Genomic DNA, 21,486 nt, shown 5'->3' on the forward strand with positions numbered 1-21,486 from the left:
TTTGTCCCAAGCCGTTTCTTTGCAAACAACCAATCTCGTTTAGGACAAAATTACTTTCTTTTACCTTCAACAAAACTGTATTTCCATTTTACATACAGAGTTGCTTTTCTTATATCTGTTAGTCTTAACTACATTCTGCAGAATTTTAATTCAGAAACCTTAGTCTCCAGTGAAAACAGTAACCAAGTGTAACCTGTTACACCAGAATTCTTTAGATGACAAATTTATAAACCAGTTAAGCACAAAGCATGTTTACCAACAGATCCAATAGCCTTAGTTTTTCTGCAGTAAGTCGAAGCATAAACCTATGTTTAGTAATCAATGCTTTAGTATTTTATCTCATTAGATATCCAATGATTTCAATCACATTTAATGTGTGTGAGAGAAACTTTAAAGTTTCAGATTACCAAAGGCTTTGAAAGCTATCTTAACAATTACCCATGAAAACTTTGGGGCAGACAAAATTAACCAATATTTTAAGTCCTATTTTGCTAACAAATTCCAACAGAGATAATATGAGTTTACTTGACCGTCAGCAAGCCTAGATAGATGAGTTCCATATTTAATGCTGATAACTATAAATACAGGTCTAAATTAAACCAAAGAACTTAAATTAGTTTACCAAATATGTTTCACTTGGGTCCAGTTAAGACAAATTTTTCCCCATTGTCCATTTTTTAACCTGGAACACTGGTGGGAAAATCTGAAGTGGGCATTCCATGGGTGGGGGATGCTCTTCTTCTCTGACTTTGAGGGTGGGAGGAGGAGTTGATGGTGCCTGAGGCACTGAGGATGGTATAGGAACCAGTTCTGCAGACCGCACCCAAGATGGTGCAGAAAGAGGAAGAGGGGGAGGGGAAGGAAGAAGTGAGTTGCCAGCAGAAGGTAGACAAAGGGAATTCCCAGTCCTGAACCTTGTCACCTTGGACAGAGCAACAGATGCCATTTCTGTCTATCTGTCTCTCTCTCTCTCTCTCTCTCTCTCTCTCTCTCTCTCTCGCCCTCTCTCTCCCCTGCCCCCCACCAACTATTGGAATTAGGCAGTCCATATCACGCCGGAGAAGACAGAGAATTTCCCTGAAACAAATGGAGTTTCAGCAGCTGCTTGGGAATATTCCTTAAAGTCCCTGTCCCAAGGTAGACTAACCACAGTTAGTTTCAATTATAGCCATTAACCTGGGAAATGATTGAGGGAGAGGCCTTCACATCTATTACGAGGAGGAACAGAGAGAGTCAGTGACCCTTTCATTAGGGATGGCCTGTGTTTCCTCCAGCAACTGAGTTCTAGCAGGAGGAGGCCTGTTTAGACATCCAGTTTGTCAGGAGGGAGTTTAGTAGCCAAACACATTTGGTAAAACACATTCTGCAAGAGGCCTTTTGGTCTAGGTCCTGATTTAGAGCCATGAAGACCTGGACCTAAGGTACCTCTGTCGATTTTCCCTATTGCCTGCAGAAGAGATCTGTTAGATTCTACTAAGGCCTTGCAGTGTTACAGGACATCAGTTCTTTCCTAAATCTTGCAATCCAAATTGTTTTCAATGAATTAAAAAGGCATCCCAAGGGAGAGTCCTTAGGGATGGAAGAGAAGCTCCCAGGCTCCTCAAGAGAGAAAAGTAGAGAAGGTCCATTACCACGAAGATCCCCCCTGACGCCCAGGTGGTGTTTCATGCACCGTATATGTCAGAGGTTCCTGGTGTCAAAACGAACTGAGATCCCTCAAATGAAGTCACTATGATGACCAACCAGCCAAACAAGACCGCTGAAAAAGGGATGGTAGCATCCCCCCCCCTCCCCCCGCTTCCCCATTGCACCCTGGCTACAAATGGGTGCCGGTATATGGACCAAGTTTGCCTTGCTGAGAAGGCCAAGAAACCACTGTTTGTTTGTTTTTTAATTTTTTAATGGTTATATTCTTGAGACAGAGAGAGACCGAGCATGAGCAGGTGAGGGGCAGAGAGAGAGAGACACACACAGAATCAGAAGCAGGCTCCAGGCTCTGATCTGTCAGCACAGATCCAACGCGGGGCTCAAACTCATCAACCGCAAGATTATGACCTGGGCCAAAGTTGGACGCTCAACCAACTGAGCCACCCAGGAACCCCCAAGAAACCACTGTTTTTAACCCATGGAAAATATTGGGAAAATGTTACATGGGGGAATTACTCAATTTTGTAATTTAAGTAGTAGTTAGTAGAGGCCATTGACCAAAAACAGTAAAGACAGAAATCCATCATGATCTAAGCGACATTCCAACACATATAGTTTTTACAGCCAACTTCCTAGGAAATGGTCCCTGGTTGGGTTTTAATTCAATTGGGTACTGGCTTTGGCCGGGTCCCGGTGCAGGTCCCCCTGCCAGAAGTGGCTAGACCAGGGATGTGGAGGGGGTCATGTTAGACCAATGAGGAGGAAACCTTATACTGGAGTCTTAAGATTGGCAACCATCTTGGTGACTTGGGTGGCTGTCCTGTGCCCAAGACATACAACTTTTTATAAAGACAGGAATAAAGAGAGGGCATCAAGTTTCTGGGTCTTATTACTATTCTGGCCAAGGTACTAACTTCTAGCCAAAAGTCAGGCTTTCTCCTCCATGTAGAGTAGCCATGGGCTAGAGGATTGCAGCCTGAACAATTGACAAGAAAATGTTCCAATAAGACCATACTCCTTGAAAGACCCTCGAAATGAGAGTAAAGGAAGAAAAGAGAAAGTACTCACCAAGTTTGCACCGAAGCTCAGAGTCCAGTTGAAAAGACTCATAGCCCCATACATTGGACGCCATATGATGAGGTTTTGGGGTGATGGTGGGGTTTGTGGGGTCCAGAGCTGACGGCCAAGAAAGAATTCTTGAAGACGTCTTTGGTGCAAAAATGTGATTTTATAAAGCACGGGGACAGGACCCATGGGCAGGAAGAGCTGCACCGGGGTTGTGTAAATGACTGGTTATGTACTTTGCAGTTTTGGGGGGGGGGGGTAAAATCAAAAGGGAAGTTTCCAAAGAGACTTTCATATGCTAAAGACTCACAGATTACTGGAGGCCTAGTTATTGTCAAGCTAAGATTGTTTTTCCCTCTAGCAAAGCATTAAGACAATAAGGACTTCCTGGAGAAACATTTTATTCTGCAAGCCTCAAGTATTTGTCAATAGGCTGTAGGTTATAAGGAAATTTGCTTTTATCCACCATTTCCTTTTTGCCTTTGTTCCCGACAATACTACAATATTTACTAAGATATTTGTAAACTGATGGAGACTCGATCAGTTTAACCATTTGTCTTCTTTCCTTTCCTTTGTCCCTGGGTAGGTAGGAGTGCCTGAGGAATGTCACACATATCCTACCTGGTGTGGGGGGCAAGGAGGGCTGCTAGGATAAGAAATCGAAACCTAAGAACACCCAATCGAAACACCCAATCACAAACAGCTAACTAGGCTTTCCCAAATAAGGCAATTCCTTAAGCTATAGTGAATCATGTAACTTCTTTGCTTTGCTTTCCACTTTTGTCTAAAAAAGCCTTTCCCCTGAGTTTGGTTTGATGCTGCCCAAATGTATTTGCTGTTTGCTCAAATATGGTCTTCAAAATTTTGATGTTCATCAATTTGGTGAGGGAGCCAAAGGCAAGTAGAGGGCGAACCACAAGCCAGCAACCTGCCAACCAGCCAACCTCATTGGGATATATGTAACATTACTCAGGCATTCCTGACTGTCATAAGCTAAGAGAAGGAGAGAACAAATGGCTAACTGACAGAGATGATAGTTATGCAGGATGCAAGTCTTCATCAGTTTACAAATGTCTTAGTCAATTACAAGAAAAAGGCAATCTTATCAATAGTCCAGCCTCCAGAAACCCATATACTCAGTTTCCTGGAGCCCCAACATCACACTCCCTTTCATAGTGATGTGGGGAACAAAAACAAGGAAGGAAGGAAATGGCAAATAAAATTAAATTTCATTATAACCTGCACCCATTGACAAAGACTTGAGACAGGCAGAGTAAAACATTCCTACAGGAACTCCCTACTGTCTTAATGTTAATGCCTTCATGAGGAAAAAACAACCTTAGCTTGACAATAGCTAGGCCTCTCATAACTTATGCGTCTTCTTTAGAATATGAAAGTCCTTCTGGAAACCTCCCTTTTGCCTTTACCTCCCCCAGCTCCATAGTACATAACCAGTCACTCCTCACAACCCCAGTGCAGCTCTTTCTGCCCAAAGGCCCTGTCCCTATGCTTTCATAAAATCACCTTTTTGCAACCAAGAGGTCTCAAGAATTCTTTCTTGGGCCATTCGTTCTGGACCCTCACCACCACTCCAAAACCACCTCAACTTTATCTTTTAAAAGAACTAAAAAAAATAAATAAATAAAACCCACATGACTCATCCTTGCTCAGTAGTGCTCTTATTAAAAAGAGCTTCCTTGCATAGGGTGCCCGGGTGGCTCAGTCCAGTGGGCATCTAGCTGTTGATTTCGGCTCAGGTCATGATCTCACGGTTCGTGGGTTTGAGACCCAAGTCTGTCAGTGCAGAGCCTGCTTGGGATTCTCTCTCCCTCTCTCTCTCTGCCCCTCCTCAACTCTTTCTCTCTGTCAAAATAAATAAACTTAAAAAAAGGGCTTCCTCACTACACAATGTAATATTACATCCAATCCCCTCTTCTCACAAAATCACCTCTCCTTTTTTTCATTGCACCTGCCACATTTTAACGTACAATATAACAGTATTTCTGCTTTCATGTTTCCTGTGTTTTCCTTGAACATAATAAAAGCCACATGAATATGGGACTGCTTGTCTTCTCTCTCCATTTCTCTCGTGAATCTACCAAAAGTTCCTGAAAAGGCAATATGTGCACAATGCAAATTTGTTAAGACAGTGAATAAACATGACACTTTTTAAAGTTGATTTATTTTGAGAGACACAGAGCAAGCAGGGCAGAGATAGAGGGAGAGGGAGAATCCCAAGCAGCCTTTGCACTGTCAGTGCAGAGTCCAAGGTGGGGCTCAATCTCATGAACCCTCAGATCATGACCTGAGCTGAAATCAGAAGTCTGAAGCTTAACTAACTGACCCACCCAGGTGACCCTAAACATGACATTTCAAGTTCTTTCCCATTTAAACTATTCCAGGTACCCTAAATGTCCTCCTTAAGTCTCTCTTCAAAGTAGTGTGAAAATTAGTAAAGGAAATCTCCTTTAAAAATGGAGTCAGGAGGGGCGCCTGGGTGGCGCAGTTGGTTAAGCGTCCGACTTCAGCCAGGTCACGATCTCGCAGTCCGTGAGTTCGAGCCCCGCGTTGGGCTCTGGGCTGATGGCTCAGAGCCTGGAGCCTGTTTCCGATTCTGTGTCTCCCTCTCTCTCTGCCCCTCCCCCGTTCATGCTCTGTCTCTCTCTGTCCCAAAAATAAATAAACGTTGAAAAAAAAAATTTTTTTAAATAAAAATGGAGTCAGGAGGCTGAAATGAGGGAGCTCTTAGGCTGGTAGGACATAATCTGCAGGAGGAAGGAATATAATTTATTTTATTTTATTTTTTAAATTTACATACAAATTAGTTAACATATAGTTCAACAATGATCTCAGGAGTAGATTCCTCAGTGCCCCTTACCCATTTAGCCCACTCCCCCTCCAGTAACCCTCTGTTTGTTCTCCATATTTATGAGTGTCTTATGTTTTGTCCCCCTCCCTGTTTTTATATTATTTTTGATTCCCTTCCCTTATGTTCATCTGTTTTGTCTCTTAAAGTCCTCATATGAGTGAAGTCATATACTATTTGTCTTTCTCTGACTAATTTCACTTAGATAAAACCCTCCAGTTCTTCCCACGTAGTTGCAAATGGCAAGATTCCATTCCTTTCTGATTGCTGAGTAATACTCCATTGTATATATATACCACATTTTCTTTATCCATTCATCCATCAATGGACATTTGGGCTCTTTCCATACTTTGGGTATTGTTGATAGTGCTGCTATAAACATTGTGGTGCATGTGTTCCTTTGAAACAGCATACCTGTGTCCCTTGGATAAATACCTAATAGTGCAATTCCTGATTTGTAGGGTTAGTTCTATTTTTAGTTTTTTGAGGAACCTCCATACTGTTTTCCAGAGTGGCTGCACCAGCTTGCATTCCCAAGGAATATAATTTTTATATTAACAAAGGAGAATGCATTCTGGGTAGGAATTTAGTCTCCTGCCTTTAATAAAAAGAAGGACGGTCTTTCCTTGCCCCACCAAGGACACACTAATGAAGGCATGCAGCCACTGAATATCTGCCACAGCCTCACACTGTTGTTCCTCAGTGAACTTTCATTGAAATCAGCACGCCCCAATATCCTCCTAAAACCTCATAAAAACTGACTTTACCTGTGTCTCTTGACACTTGCCTGTGGACACTTGCCAGTTAAAATTCCTCTGTTATTCCTAAATAAACTCAGTTTGCTAGTAAAATAACTGGATGTTTATTTTTAAGCTGGAAAGTATTGCTCAATGTTTGCAGAAATGAAAATTTCACATTTTGCAGATAAAAGTCTCACAAAGACCAAGCACATTGGTCTGGCACAGCCACATGCTCTGTTTCATTGTATCCTTTCTCAGACTACTTAGAGCCTTCTTCTAATATTTATGTGAGTTCCAAGGCTCACTTGTAAGAGTGTCCAACTTCAGCCCAGGTCATGGTTTTGCGATCCCTGAGTTCCACCACCACACTGCACTCACTGCTGTCAGGACAGAGCCTGCTTCAGATCCCCTGACCACTGCCTCCACCCCCCCCCCCCCCCCCCGGTTCTCTATCCCTCACCTGGCTGTATTCTCAAAAATAAATAAACATTTAAAAAAGAAAAGTTCTGTGAATTCTACTGTTTTTTGGTCTTTACTGATATGTAGGAATATGGGATGTGGGTTTCCCTTAGGTATTTCTGTTACTGTCTTTAAACCACTAGATAAACGTTATGAACTGCTTTTTGAAATGGGAATTTCACATCTGATTTTCTATGATAATTTCAGTTCCTACTGCCAGTACCTGCAGAAATGAGAATCATTTCCCAGCGAGGAGATGAGATCATTGGGTTCAGATTCTCCCTTTGCACACATGCTCCAAATGGAAATGGCAACACGTATTTGGTACCAAATATAGCATCAGTTAAGTTGCTCTCTGAGATTGATGTCAAACTCCTATAAGGAATTGGGTATATCTGAGAATATGGAGTAAGAAATATATGGATAAAGGTGTTCCTCAGTAGATGGGACACAATCACTATACAGGCAAGTGAAGGTTTGTGTGGAACCAGAGGCTGACCTCCTCATTGTCCACCTAACTCAGGGTGGCTTGCCATCCATCTTCCTTCTTCCCTGTCACAGACATGTATGGAGTGTGACAAAGTAAACCACAGGCCCCAGATGGAGTCCCTTCTGCTAGGTCATGTCACCAAACCTGGGCATAATACCTAAACTCATTATACTTTCAACCACCCCCAGAAATTTGGTTTCCACTGGCCACTGAGGAATTTTGTGGTCAGCACTAAAAAGGTAATCAGCTACATGGATGGGTCCACTCCATCACCCAAAGGAAGATGAGGTATTTCTCTAATAAGACCCATTTGTCCCCCAATTAAGATGACCTCAACTGACATAACCCTTTTTTTCTGTTTATGATGTTTTTGTCCTACCTTTAAAAAGCTTTTCCTAAAAACAAAAAAACAAAACAACACAAACCAACACCAAAAAACCTTTCCCTTTCTGTAGCCCTTTGGAGCTTCCCACTACTTTCTAGATGTGATGCTGCCCAATTCACGAATCAACGAATAAAGGCAAAAGACCGTTAAAATGTACTGGGCTGAATTTTTGTTGTTTAAAGAAACTTTTCTATTGTTACTAAACAATTACAAAACTGACTCTAACGCTTCATGGTGCAAGTGTTTGAAGAGCAACATCTTTCCAGCTGTGTACACTCCTTTGATTTCTGAAGCGGTGAACACATTTGAATGATGTGTCCTTTACCTCAGGAAGAGGTCGTGGGAGCATATAAAATAATAATTTTCTCCTTTGGAAGCTGATTGAGCTTCATGGAGTGTGAAGTTAGGGCTCTTCTCTGTCTTTAACAATGTGCAAAGCAGTTCCCCGTGGGTAGGAGCAGCACTTTCCACTAACCCTCGGGGTGCGGCGTGTCCAAAGCTCTAGGGTGCAAAACCTACTTCTGGTGGCAACTACTGCGCTGGGAGCTAAGGTACCCGGAAGGCACTGGACAGAGGACAGAGCGAGGAGCCAACAAGGGAACAGGAAAGGGATTTCTAGGCGTGCGCAGCCGCTGGGGGCGGGACTTCCGGCCTCACCCCTCGGACGACTTCTGGCCTTTCCTCAGGTCGGCTCAACCTCTGAGGTTCCGGAGCGGACTTTCGGGGACGAGGTGACAAACTGACAAAGGGCGAGGGGAGGCGACGTCCCCGCCGCATAGACTGGGGATAACGACTCGCTGACGCCACTCGGGCTGCTCCCCGCCGGGGCCGGAACTGGGACCGCGGGCTCGAGTGTCAGTTCTCCCACAGTCCGATGGCGGCGGCCGCGCCTAGGAACCCGGCTGAGGTAAACGCGCGGCCCCCGGGCCCACCCGCCCCGCCCCTGACCCTCCAGACCCGAGCGCGGGGCGCCTGCTCGCGTCCCTGCGGCCCAGGTCCCGGTGTCCGGGCCCGGGAGGCGCTCGCGGGCGGGGTCCCCGCGTCTGAGCGCCGGCGTGTCGGGGTGCGGGAACGAACGGGCTGCAGGGGAGGGGCCGGCTGGTCTGCAGGGGGCCTGCGCCACCGGCGGGGCACGGCAGGTCTCGGTTGTTTCAGCGAACGCAAGGTGCAGCGGCGCCCGTGAGGCCTGTCACCTGGCTGCCTGAGCAGTCCATCCATGCTGGCGGTGTGCCAGGCGGTGTAACCCAGGTGTAAATAGATAGGCCCGATCTGGCTGCGGAGAGGACAGATTGCAGGGGTGGGGGGCAGAGGGGGCAGGGAGCGCAGGAGGGGGTGCCTGCGCCAGTGTATGTCATCGTTGACGGGCCAGAACGGTCACCGTGGATGTCAGAGAAGCGGGTGAATTTTGGCCCCGGGATCGAGAAGGGCCAAGGCAAATTTGGGGTGTTGCAGGTGACAGGAGAAAGGGAGGGGTCCCGGAATGCCTGGGGGCTTTGGTCCTTTGAAGTATAATCTGCCAGTTATTTGACGGGCAAAACTGAGTTTGTTTGAGAACCAAAGAGCACCGCAGTCTGGAACAAGCAAGCTGAGGCTGAACAGTAGGCCAGTCTGGAGGACGCGAGAGAGGTAGGCTTTTTTAAAGGGGAAGGGGCTAAGTTGGGAAGGCTGTTAAAATCTACAAGTCCCTGAGAGTAAACTGGGAATTGAAAGTATAGTGGCTTCCCGTTGGCGGAGCTGTGGGTGGGGCGGTCCCCAAAGCCTGCCTTTTCCCCTCTGGGCTAGTAGAGGAGGTAGTTTCCCAGTCCCCAAGTTCAAGTGTGTCGTCCTGTGGGGTCTGCACTGATCCTGGCGGTAGTGCGTGAGAGCTCCCCCAGCTGCGTCCTCCCGACTCCCTTTTAGTGAGGTTTCCCGTTATTAATTTTCAGCGGTCCTAGCCGCGGAAGGGGTGGACGCTCCCATCAGCTGGACGGAAGGTGTCAGTAGGTTGATTGTCCTTGGAGATCTCCCAAGTTGCTTGGACGTCGTTAAGTCTTAGATGTTCAGAGAGGCGTGAGTGACGTCATCCAGTGGGCAGCGGGACAGGAAAACCCGGGAAACCGGGGCAGGTTTCAGGATGGAAACTTTGAAAAGTGACGGCAGTAGTGTGGCCCCGGCGGAGGTTTGGATCACATTGAGGAGGGGGTGCAGACTAGGGGGGCAATGCTATTAGTAGGTCAGAGGGCCTTAGTGAGGTGTGCTGAAGAGGGGTTCCCTGGCTCAGCGCCTGGTTGGGGCTGCTGGGCAGTGCGGGCACAGGCGAAGGAGAGAGAAAGATGTGGCAGATGGATGGGTGGGTAAGGCTTCCATGGCATGATGGGACAAGAGATGGCTGAGGACACCTAGGAGTAATTGCGGCAAGGTGACAGGGAGTCGGGGCTGCCCTTTGTTCAGTGGTAGGGCTTCACCAGAACTTTGTGGTGTGCTTTTCTGGTGTCCGGGCCGTTTCACAGTCTTGCTGATGGATAAGGTGTGGGGCCAGTGTGGTCACTTGTGAGTCTCTGTGCCTGGCAGGGAGACCTTTAGGGCTGGGCTTTTCACAAAGGTTCAGTGCAGAGTGGAGGGTTGTGACTGTTGGAGGGACAGCATGGGCAGCACAGAAGTATTAGCGGGACTGGGAGTATCTGAAACGGCCACGTGGCTGTGGGTGTGTGTCCCTGAAGCCAGGCTCCCCGGCAGGCGAGGGGGACTTCTCGGCCGCATTTGAGGCTTTCCCTCTGGTGGGATCCATGAGAGTGCTGGGGTTGTAGTGGAACCTGTTTGAATTTGTCACACATCCTTTGGGTGTCATGTGACAGGTACCAGTGTGAGTCAAGGGGCATCCTTTGGTGTGGGGCAGGAAGCTGTGGGGGCACAACTGTGGGGTCTGAAGGTGTGAGGGAGATGCAGACTACAGGGTCATGTTCACTTGGAGAGGGAGTGTGAGTGTGAGCTTAGGGTCTCAGGGCCCTGGGATTAGAGACTGACTGGTCGAGGTGGGTCCATAATTGTCTGTGTTTGAGGGCACATTCGGGGAGACTCCACGGGAATTTCCAGGCAGAAAGGATGGCGCTTGGGGGCCATACCCAGATTGGCCCCCGCAGATTGCATCTATGCACCCCCTGCTTGTTATTGTTGAGGACCGAACACAGTGATTGGTGGGATGGTGAGGAGACGGTGGCATTAATGCCACCAGGACCTGGTATTTATTCTGAGGTAGGAGCTGGGGTGGCTGGGGAGAATGGGGTGTATGTGTCAGGGTTTAGATTGTGGGTTCTCCGAGAGAGAATGTTCATGGTGCCATCTGTCCGTTTCATGACAGGGTGGTGTGACCTTTGAGGACATTGCCATCTACTTCTCCTGGAAGGAATGGAGACTTCTTGATGAGGCTCAGAGACGGCTGTACCATGATGTGATGCTGGAGAACTTTACGCTTATATCCTCCCTGGGTAAGGCCCTCACCCTCCCCAGTGACCTGGACTGGGCTCTGTATTCTCATTTACCTCCCTTCCGCCTACTCCCTCTTCCTCCTTCCATTCCCCCGGCGATGCTTTTTCCTTCTCAGGTCGGATGTGGGACTTGCCTGCTTTCCCCGCTTTTTTGGTGGTTGCATTTGTTGCTGGGTCTGGGTTGTCCATATGCCCTTTTCTCTCTCCTTGCAGCCCAGTGCCCTCTGTACTGAACCCTCATACGGTAAGATTTGGGCGGTAGTCATTAATTAAAGCTGACAGATTGCACCTTGCTGGCCCTCTCCTTGGCTGGGTCAGTGTATCCAGATCTATGCCATTTCTGTGGCCCAGGTTTTGATCTCTTCCCTTTGGTGATGTGTACTTGTGCCTGCCTGTGCCAAAAATTGCAGGCATTGGCTTGGTCACACTCAAGTGGACTATGGGCTACTCCTCAAGACTATCTTATGTGGTTCTTGTAGTGTTTACATTTTTTGTATACCTGCCCTTTTCCATTCAGCTCTGTTAAGGTTTGATTGACCAAATTGTATCATTGAAAGTATATTACAAGATGAATTGATATACTTAAACATTATGAAATTATTACCAAAATGAAGGTGATCAGCACACTGATTACTTGACATAATTACCTTTTTCAGGCTCGTGGTGAGAAAGCTTAATATCTAGTCTCAGCAAATTTTAAGTTACAGTACAGTCAGTATTAACATGTGTAGTCAACATGCTGTCCTTTAGATCCTCAAACTTACTCATCTTATAAATGAAAGTGTGTACTCATAACCATCATCTCCCCATTTCCCCCAGTCCAGAGCTTCTGGCATTCTACTTTCTGTCTCTATGAGTTCGAATATTTTGTAAGAATACCCAAATAAAATACCATGCAGTATTTGTCTTGTCCTGTGTGGTTTATTTCACTTAGAGTAAGTTTTTCCGTGTTCATCCGTATTGTGGTAAGTGCCCGTTTTACGTTCTTTTTTATGGCTGAATATTCCTCCCATCCAAGTACTAACCAGGCCCGACCCTGCTTAGCTTCCGAGATCAGACGAGATCGGGTGCGTTCAGGGTGGTATGGCCGTAGACTTTATGGCTGAATATTCCTACACTTGTGTGTGTACTAAGTGTTGTCACTTATCAGCTCATGCACACTTAATCATGTTTCCCTATGTTGACTGTTGTGAATAATACTACAGTGGATGTGGATGTGCAGACACTTCGTGTAGATTCTGATTTTGTTTCCTTGGGATACGTACCTAGAAATGGCAATGGTGGGCCATGTGGCGGTTGATTTAAAAATTTTTTTGTGACTCCTCCCTATTATTTCCTATAATGACTTCCCTGATTTACATTCCCAGCAACAGTGTTCAGCCATTCTTTTTTCTGCACATCCTCACCAACATGTTACCTCTTGTTTTTTGGTCATAGCCATTTTAACAGGTATAAGGTGATATCTTGTGGGGGTGTTTTTGTTTTTTGTTTTTGTTTTGTTTTTTTTTGAATGAGAGACTGATAGAGATAGCACATGCAAGCAAGGGAGAGAGAGAATCTTAAGCAGGTTCCAAACCGAGTGTTGTGCAGAAATCAAGAGATGCCTAAAACGACTGAGCCCCCCAACACTCCACATAACTTATGATTTTGATTTGCGTTTCCTGATGATTAGTGCTCCAAGCCCTTGTTGGCCAATTGTATCTCCTTTTCACTGTCTTCTGTGTGTCTGGTTCTGCTGCTACTTTGCAATTTGCTATAATCCTACTTGTTTCTTTTTGATTTTGTTGTGTGTGTTTTTGATGTCATATTTAAAAAAAAATTGACAATAGTAAGGTTAAGGAGACTTTTCCCTAGTTTTTTTCTAAGAGTTTTAGGGTTTGATGTCATGTGTTGAAATTTTTAATTAATTTCAAGTTTTTTCCATGAGAGCTGTAACATGGAGATCCTGTACATTATTTTTTTTTCATTTGGAATATCAGATTTGACAACAGTCTTAAAGAGATTATTTTTTCAGGGCGCCTGGGTGGCTCAGTGGGTTGAGCGTCTGACTTCAGCTCAGGTCATGATCTCGCGGTCTGTGAGTTCGAGCCCCACATCGGGCTCTGTGCTGGCCGCTCAGAGCCTGGGGCCTGTTTCGGATTCTGTGTCTCCCTCTCTCTCTGACCCTCCCCCGTTCATGCTCTGTCTCTGTCTCAAAAATAAATAAATGTTAAAAAAATTTTTTTAAGAGATTATTTTTTCAACAGAGTATTCTTGGCATAATTGCCAAAAATCAGTTAATTATGTATGTGTAGTTAGAATTTGGGCTCTTTATTCAATTGCACTGGTCTATTTTTTATGCCAGTGCCATATTGTTTTGATTATATAGCTTTGTAATGTTGTTTGAAATCAGAAATGTGCTGCCTTCAGTTTTGATTTTTGTTTCCAAGATTTCTTTGCTTCCTGTTTTAGGAGATTCGGTGGCAGGGGTCCTCTGTGGAGCAGGCAGTAGGAGTCCCTGCTGAGCAGGGACCTCAGTAGCACCCACCTGGTGGCTGACAGAGATTCCCTAGCCCCTGTTTTCTACCCATCCCCCCATGTCTCTGCTAATATTATCTCCAGCCATCCTTTATGTTTGCTTGTGCTCTCTTTTATGCTTCACTGTGTATTAGTCAGTCTTGATTGGACTCTTGAGCCCTCTGAGGCTACTATGATTCATGAATAGCTGTTGAATTGATTTTTTTTGGTGAAGGCTGGAATCCCATATTCTACCATCCTGCCAACGTCAGTCACATAGGATGCCTTTCTGAGTCTGTTGTGCGCTGAGTAGCTCTGGGACAGTCGTGGCCATCCAGCGTGACCACTTTTCTTCAGTATTTCTAGCCTCCCTGTGCCCTGTAGTTGCTCACCTGGAGCTTACAGGGAAGAGTCCATACATGGACTGTATCATACAATGGACCTGATCCAGACATGACCAGGTGGGCTCACAGGGGCCTTTTTCTGGTGAATGGCAGCTGGGGAAGGTGTGATATCAGGACTTTGTTCAGATCACACTAGGTACCTTTGTTCAACTGGAGTTTGGTGCCATGCCAATGGCCATACCTCGTTCCTGTCTTTCCTTCTTCCCTGTTGACAGTTTGTGTACTTGTGGGTTCTACTCCTTTGGTAGTCCTGTGACTTCCAGCACAGGGGTAATTGCTGTTTCTCAGGCCTCCACATCTTACCCATTTCTCTCACTGCTCTTCCTGGGTAGTCCAACATTCACCTTCACCCATTTGCCAGAAATGTTCGTGTATCCTTAATGTGACCTTGAACAGCCACAGATTTCTTTTGATTGGATTTTTCAGCAGCCTCCTACTCACCCAGGTGTCAGTAGCAGAAAAGAACCTTGCCAATGCTGTGAGCGGAGAAACAAGTTGTAGACCCTGGCTCTCTTCCTTCCATCAAACCCTGGTTTTCTGTCCTTCCAATGAGCTGTCCACAGTGCATTGACCTTAGGGGCCCAGTAACGCAGAGCAGGCACTCCTTCACCTGAATTCCAACTCCCGTGTCTGGAATAGCATCTACTCAACTCGTGCCTACACGAGACAGGTGCATATGTGTGACGGGCTTACCCCTCACTGTAGTCATCATGTATTTCATGAGAGTTTCTTTGCATTCAGGTTGCTGCTGTGGAGCAGAGGATGCGGAGGCACCCCTTGAACAGAGCGTTTCTGTAGGTGTGTCACAGGCCAGCACGCCCAAGGCAGCTCTGTCTTCCCGGAAGACCCACCCCTGTGAGATGTGTGGTCCGGTCTTGAGAGACGTTTTCCGCTTGGCGGAGCAGCAGGGAAAACCAAGCAGCCAGAAACTGTTGAGGTGTGGGGCATGCGCACAACGATTTTACTTCAGCGTAAACTTTCAGCAGCAGCCGGAGCAGCACACGGGAGAGAAACCATTCAGAAGTAGTGTGGACACGGCCTCTTTTATGAAAGGATATGGACTCCATGATTCAAGAAAGCCCTTTACCTGTACAGAGGTTCAGAAGGATTTTGTGCCTGGCTCGGGGCATCTGCAGCAAGAGGCCACTGAAACTGGAGAGATGCCAAACACAATCAGTCAGTGTAGGGCAACTTTGCAGAGCAGTAAAGGTCATTACACTCGGGGAGAATGCATGGAAGCCTTCTGTTCCGAACATACACATGTTCAGGATCAGAGTGTCCAACCTGGAAGTCCATGTTTTGTGTGCAGTGAATGTGGGAAAACATTCAGGCACAAATCTTTATTTGCCATACACCAGAGATTCCATACTGCGGAAAGACATCATGAGCTTAACAAATGTGGAAAATTGCTAAGGCAGATGTCAACTCACACTGCACATGGAAAGACTCTCACTGCGTCTAGGCAATACACGTGCAACAAATGTGGGAAATCCTTAAGCCACAAATCTGTGCTCATTCATCCCCAGAGAGGGCATAGTGGAGAAAATGATTATGTTTGCAGTGGATGTTCACCATCTTTTAGCCATAGTTCAGTTTCGATTATACATTCTGTTCAAACCTCAGAAAGGCCCTATAAGTGTAGTGTCTGTGCAAAATGTTTTACCTCTATCTCTGCCCTCACTTATCATCAGAGATCTCACACAGGGGAAAGACCTTATGGGTGCAGTGAATGTGGGAAGTCTTTTACCTCCAGGACTGGCCTCCATTACCATTACATAGTTCACTCTGGAGAGAGGCCTTATGAGTGCAATAAGTGTGGGAAGGCTTTTATCTCCAGAACTGGCCTCCGTTACCATTACAGAGTTCACACTGGAGAAAGGCCTTATGAATGCAGAGAATGTGGGAAATCTTTTACTGATACTTCTGCCCTCCGATATCATCAGAGAGTTCACACTGGAGAAAAGCCTTATGAATGCAGTGAATGTGGGAAATCTTTTACTACTCCGTCTGCCCTGCGTTGTCATCAGAGAGTTCACACTGGAGAAAGGCCTTATGAGTGCAGTGAATGTGGGAAATCTTTTACTACTCCTTCTGCCCTCCGTTCTCACCAGAGAGTTCACACTGGAGAAAGGCCTTATGAGTGCAGTGAATGTGGGAAATCTTTTACTCATACTTCTGCCCTTCGTTATCACCAGAGAGTTCACACTGGGGAAAAGCCTTATGGCTGTAGGGAATGTGGGAAATCTTTTACTACTCCTTTTGCTCTCCGTTCTCACCAGAGAGTTCACACAGGAGAAAGGCCTTATGAGTGCAGTGAATGTGGGAAATCTTTTTTCTCTAAGTCTGACCTCCATTGTCATCATAGAGTTCACACTGGAGAAAGGCCTTATGAGTGCAGTGAATGTGGCAAGTCCTTTCTCCGAAGAAATAATCTCAATGTACATGCAAAGGTCCACTCAGATGAAAGGCCTTACAAGTGTAATGAATGTGGGAAATCTTTTAAGTGTAAGTCAGCATGCATTCAACACCAGAGAGTTCACACTGGAGAAAGGCCTTATGAGTGCAGTGAATGTGGGAAATCTTTTACCACTAGTTCAGGCCTTCGTTATCACCAGAGATTTCACACTGGAGAAAGGCCTTATGAGTGTACTGAATGTGGGAAATCTTTTGCTGACACTTCTGCCCTCCATTATCACCAGAGAGTTCACACAGGAGAAAGGCCTTATGAGTGCACTGAATGTGGGAAATCTTTTTTCTCTAGGTCTGACCTCCATTATCATCACAGAGTCCACACTGGGGAGAGGCCTTATGAGTGCAGTGAGTGTGGCAAGTCTTTTTCCCGAAGAAATAACCTCAATGTACACCTAAAGGTTCACTCAGATGAAAAGCCTTACAAGTGTAATGATTGTGGGAAATCTTTCAAGTGTAAGTCATCATTCATTGAACACCAGAGAGTTCACACCGGAGAAAGACCTTATGAGTGCAGTGAGTGTGGGAAACCTTTTTCCACTAGTTCTGTCCTTCGTTCTCACCAGAGAGTTCACACTGGAGAAAGGCCTTATGAGTGCAGTGAATGTGGGAAAACTTTTACTGCTAGCTCTATCCTCCGTAATCACAAGAGAGTTCACACTGGAGAAAGACCTTATGAGTGCAGTGAATGTGGGAAAACTTTTACCACTAGGTCTGTCCTCCTTTATCATCAGAGAGTTCATAGTGGAGAAAGGCCTTATGAATGCAGTGAATGTGGCAAGTCCTTTATCCAAAGAAATAGTCTCAAAGTACACAGAAAGGTTCATTCTGGTGAGATGCCTTATAAGTGCAATGAATGTGGGAAATCTTTCACCTGCAAGTCAAAACTCCTTGAACACCAGAGAATTCACACAGGAGAAAAACCTTATCTGTGCAATAAATGTGGGAAATCTTTTAGTCGTAGCCATGCCCTTCAGTATCATCATCAAAGTCACCTTGGAATAAGGCCTTATAAGTGTAGTGAATGTGGGAAATCTTTTGCTTGTAGTTATTCCCTCCGATCTCACCAGAGAGTTCACACTGGAGAAAGGCCTTATGAGTGCAATGAATGTGGGAAATCTTTTACGGCTAGTTCTGTCCTACATGCTCACCAGCGAGTTCACACTGGAGAAAGACCGTATGAATGCAGTGAATGTGGCAAGTCCTTTCTCCGAAGAAATAGCCTCAATGTACACATAAAGGTTCACTCGGGTGAAAGACCTTACAATTGTAATAAATGTGGGAAATCTTTTAAGTGGAAGGCAACATTCATTCAACACCAGAGACTTCACACAGGAGAAAGGCCTTATGAGTGCACTGTATGTGGGAAATCTTTTATCAGTCATCCTGCTCTTAGTTATCACCAAAGAGTTCACACTGGAGAAAGGCCTTAGGAGTGCTGTGAATGTGGGCAGTCTTTCAGCCAAAGCTCCAGTCTCACTCAACAACAGAAAGTATAGTAGATGAAGCCCTTCTGAGTGATCAATTATGAATTGTTTATGTTCACTAGAAGTTGTATTTCTCTTACTATCCTCTATTCAGGATTAGCAGATGATGTCTTTGGGAGGTAATTTGAATCAGAATGGGTCATGAGTGTGGATGGAGCCCTCATGAATGGGTTTATTGTCTTCATACCAGTTCTAAGAGAGCTTGCTTCCTCTGTGTACCATGTGAGGACCCTTTTGAGAAGATCATCTATAAATCAGGAAGTTGCTCCTCACCAGACATGGAGCCGGACCCTATAGGGAATGTTAGGTTGGCTATCCAGCCTCCAGAAAGAAGTTTCTGTTGTTTGCAAGTCACTTAGTTTGTGGTACTTTGTTAGAGCAGCCTGAGCTAAGACATGTGAAGAATGTGGGCAATCTTTTGGCGAAGGATACAGTTTCATAAAAATCAGAAATTACCCTGGGTAAGGCCTCATGAGTGAGGGGAATGACACAATTCCTTTTGCCAGTCCTCTGTCTTCATTGCATACTCAGTTCACACTGCCAAAGGGCGTTAAGGTAGCAGAGCAGGTGGTATTTTCTTGAGTAGTGTAATCACAGTGGAGGAGTGCCTTTGTGAAGCAGCCACTTAGCTGGAACAAACCTTGTTCACTTGAATGTCCCCAGTGGAGTGACTTACCCTAAGTTCCAGCTATTTGGGAAAACTTGAGGAGCTGTGTTGTGCTTCTGATGTGTCCAGAGTCATTGCTAGATTGAAGTCACTGCCAGTTTCTGTAGCAGAAGTCATTTCACCAATGCCACCTGGCAGGTTCCTACAATATATATCAGTCACCACCCCAATATGCTATGGCAAGCTGGTCTCTGTGGTTTGTCATTGGCGATAGGAATTATGGATTGTTGGAACTTCTCATTCCCTTCTCAGTTACAATGTGGATGTGACACATTGTTTATCCACAGCACCTGATCTGAGTTCTTGGTGGTATCTTGCAGAGAAAGACTCATCTTAGGGATGTTACCATCTTGTGATACCCAACTGGTTATGTGGGGTAAGGCCTCGTCCAGAAGGAAGAGGCAAGAGGTAGCGTTCTGTGCAGCAACATGGTGAAGTCTTTTCCTTTGCAGACCCTGGTGTGAGTGTGGTAACATCTCAGAGATGATTTTGAGGAAGTGGCTGAGCCTTGTGGACAGCAGTGTGGGGCATGCCAGGGGACCACTGTGCCAGGTTGAAGGGCTGGGTTGACATGCAAGGAGTGGGTGAGACACCTGAAGGGGGTGGCACACCCAGCAATGCTATTTAGGTGGGACTCTATGGGCTGAGTCTCCCTTTTTCACCCTGGACATGGATTTCCCACTGTGGGTCCCTAAGACAGTGACCTGCCTATTGCTCTAGCCACTCTTTTCCCAGTAGTTCCCTGAGGGACACCGCACAGTCTATGTGGCCCAGAGGTCCTTGACCCAACTCATACGTACATGCTGTGCAATGTCATGTACAAGTCTGTGGTGCCAGTGAGGGACTCAATCTCCATAGTGATTATATTTTTTGAAATAAGTTGTTAAGGACAAATTAATATCAGGCAATGAACCACATATTCAGAAAGCTTAGAGTACACTAAACAGGATAAATGCAAGAAGAAGAAAAAAAGACCCACATGTAGGTGTTTTATTTTCAACTTACTTGAAATCATAGATAAAGTTTTTAAAGAAGCCTGAGGGAAGAAAATAGCTCCAGAAGAACAAAGACTTATATCCATTTTCTCAGAAATCATGCAAGCAAGACAGGAGAGGAATGAAATATTTAGTGTTGAGAGAAAAACTCATCAGGCTAGAGTTGTCTACCTGGCAAAATTATCCTTCGACAGTGCAGGGCAAACAGCATTTCTGAAAGAAAAACTAGGGAACGTTTTGCCAGCAAACCTGCCATCTTATTCCATTTTGGGTGATATGACAAAGTACTACAGACTGGGTAATTTATAGAAAGATAAACATTCATTTCTCACAGTTCCGGAGGCTGGCAAGTCCAAGGTCAAGGTGCCAGCATGGGTGAGTTCTCTGGTCAAGATCCTCTTCCTGGTTCCTAGTTGCCTTTTCTTGCTACATTCTTCCATGATTAAAGAAATTAGGGATTTTTTTTTTCAGTAGGCTGCAGGTCCAGGATGGAGCCAAATATGGGGCTTTAACTCATGATCCTGAGATCAAGAGTTGGATGCTTAACTAATTGAGCCATCCAGGCACCCCAGAAATAAGGGATCTTTGTGGAGCTCCTTTTATAAAGGCAGTAAGCCCATTCATGAGGGCTCTAACCTTATAACCTAAGCACCTCCCGAAAGTGTCATATTTAGGGGTTAGGATTTTTTCACATGAATTTGGGGAAGGGGGGTGACCATAGGATCTTGCTTGCAAGAATTGTGAAAAGAACTTTAGAGACAAGGAATGTGATATGGGTCAGAAACTTAGATCTACATGAAGAAAGAGTACTGCAGGAAGAATAACAACGTAAAAAAAGTATTTTTCTGGGGTACCTGGGTGGATCAGTCAGTTAAGCGTCTGACTTGGGCTCAGGTCATGATCTCACAGTTTGTGAATTTGAGCCCCACGTTGGGCTGTGTGCTGACAGCTCAGAACCTGGAGTCTGCTTTGGATTCTGTGTCTCCCTCTCTCTCTGTCCCTCCCCTGCTCGGTCTCTGTCTCTCTGTCAAAATATATATTAAAAATTTTTTTAATATATTTTTCTTTTTTAATATTATTATTTAACAATTTTTAAGTATGCTCCACACCCGACAAGGGGCTTAAACTCATGGCCCTAAAATTAAGAGTTGCATGCTCTGCCAACTGAGCCAAACAGTTGTTACATCAACAATATATTCTGTTATTTATGATTATCTTAATGTGTGTGTGCAGATATTAGGCTTTGATATTCATAGAATGAATGATGTCAATGATAAAAGGGACTGGAAGGAGGAATTGAGATTATTTTGTTATGATAAGGTATAGTATCCTTGAAGTGGTGTAGTATTTGAAAGTAGATTTTGAAGGGCTCCTGGTTGGTTCAGTCAGTTAAGCGTCTGACTTAGGCTTAGATCACAATCTCACGTTTCATGGGATTGAGTCCCATAGTTAGTGCAGAGCCTGCTTTACATCCTCTGTCTCTCTCTGGCCCTCCTCTCCTTGAGCATGTGTGCACACTGTCTCTCTCTCTCTCTCTCTCTCAAAAATAAAAGCATTAAAAAGAAGTAGATTTGGATTAGTTGTCAATGTTTATTGCAAATTCGAGGGCAACTAAAAGTATAACTGATATGCTAAGGAACCAAAGAAGATGGAGTACCATAAAATACTCAGTTAAAACCATAAAAAGCAGGAAAAGAGTGGAAGACAAATTGGGACAAAGAACAAGGGTGATGAAGAGAAATCAGTAACAAATATGGTATATGTTAATCTAACTATATCAATAATCACTTTGAATGGTAGAAAACTAATTAAAAGATTTTCACAATGGGCCCCAAAGCAAGATCCTACTATA

The 21,486-nt window shown here is 45.2% G+C and overlaps 1 protein-coding gene across 1 annotated transcript; it reads left to right on the forward strand.

Annotated features, from left to right (window-relative positions):
• The first annotated feature begins 8,308 nt into the window (after window positions 1–8,308).
• LOC125152387 (zinc finger protein 585A-like) lies at window positions 8,309–20,549 on the forward strand. Its single transcript, XM_047834197.1, has 3 exons — window positions 8,309–8,559; window positions 10,990–11,116; window positions 14,758–20,549. Exons 1-3 carry the CDS (start codon window positions 8,527–8,529, stop codon window positions 17,916–17,918), a joined length of 3,321 nt encoding a protein of 1,106 aa, XP_047690153.1. The 5' UTR covers window positions 8,309–8,526; the 3' UTR covers window positions 17,919–20,549.
• Window positions 20,550–21,486: the final 937 nt, after the last annotated feature.

This window comes from Prionailurus viverrinus, chromosome E2 (assembly GCF_022837055.1).
Source record: "Prionailurus viverrinus isolate Anna chromosome E2, UM_Priviv_1.0, whole genome shotgun sequence".
Taxonomy (NCBI): Eukaryota; Metazoa; Chordata; class Mammalia; order Carnivora; family Felidae; genus Prionailurus; species Prionailurus viverrinus.

Bases quoted from the DNA above. Each gene is read 5' to 3' on its own strand.
- LOC125152387 (XM_047834197.1), top strand. From the start codon at position 8,527: ATGGCGGCGGCCGCGCCTAGGAACCCGGCTGAG. The intron at 8,560-10,989 runs GTAAACGCGCGG...GTTTCATGACAG, and splicing joins CGCCTAGGAACCCGGCTGAG to GGTGGTGTGACCTTTGAGGA. The intron at 11,117-14,757 runs GTAAGGCCCTCA...CTTTGCATTCAG, and splicing joins TACGCTTATATCCTCCCTGG to GTTGCTGCTGTGGAGCAGAG.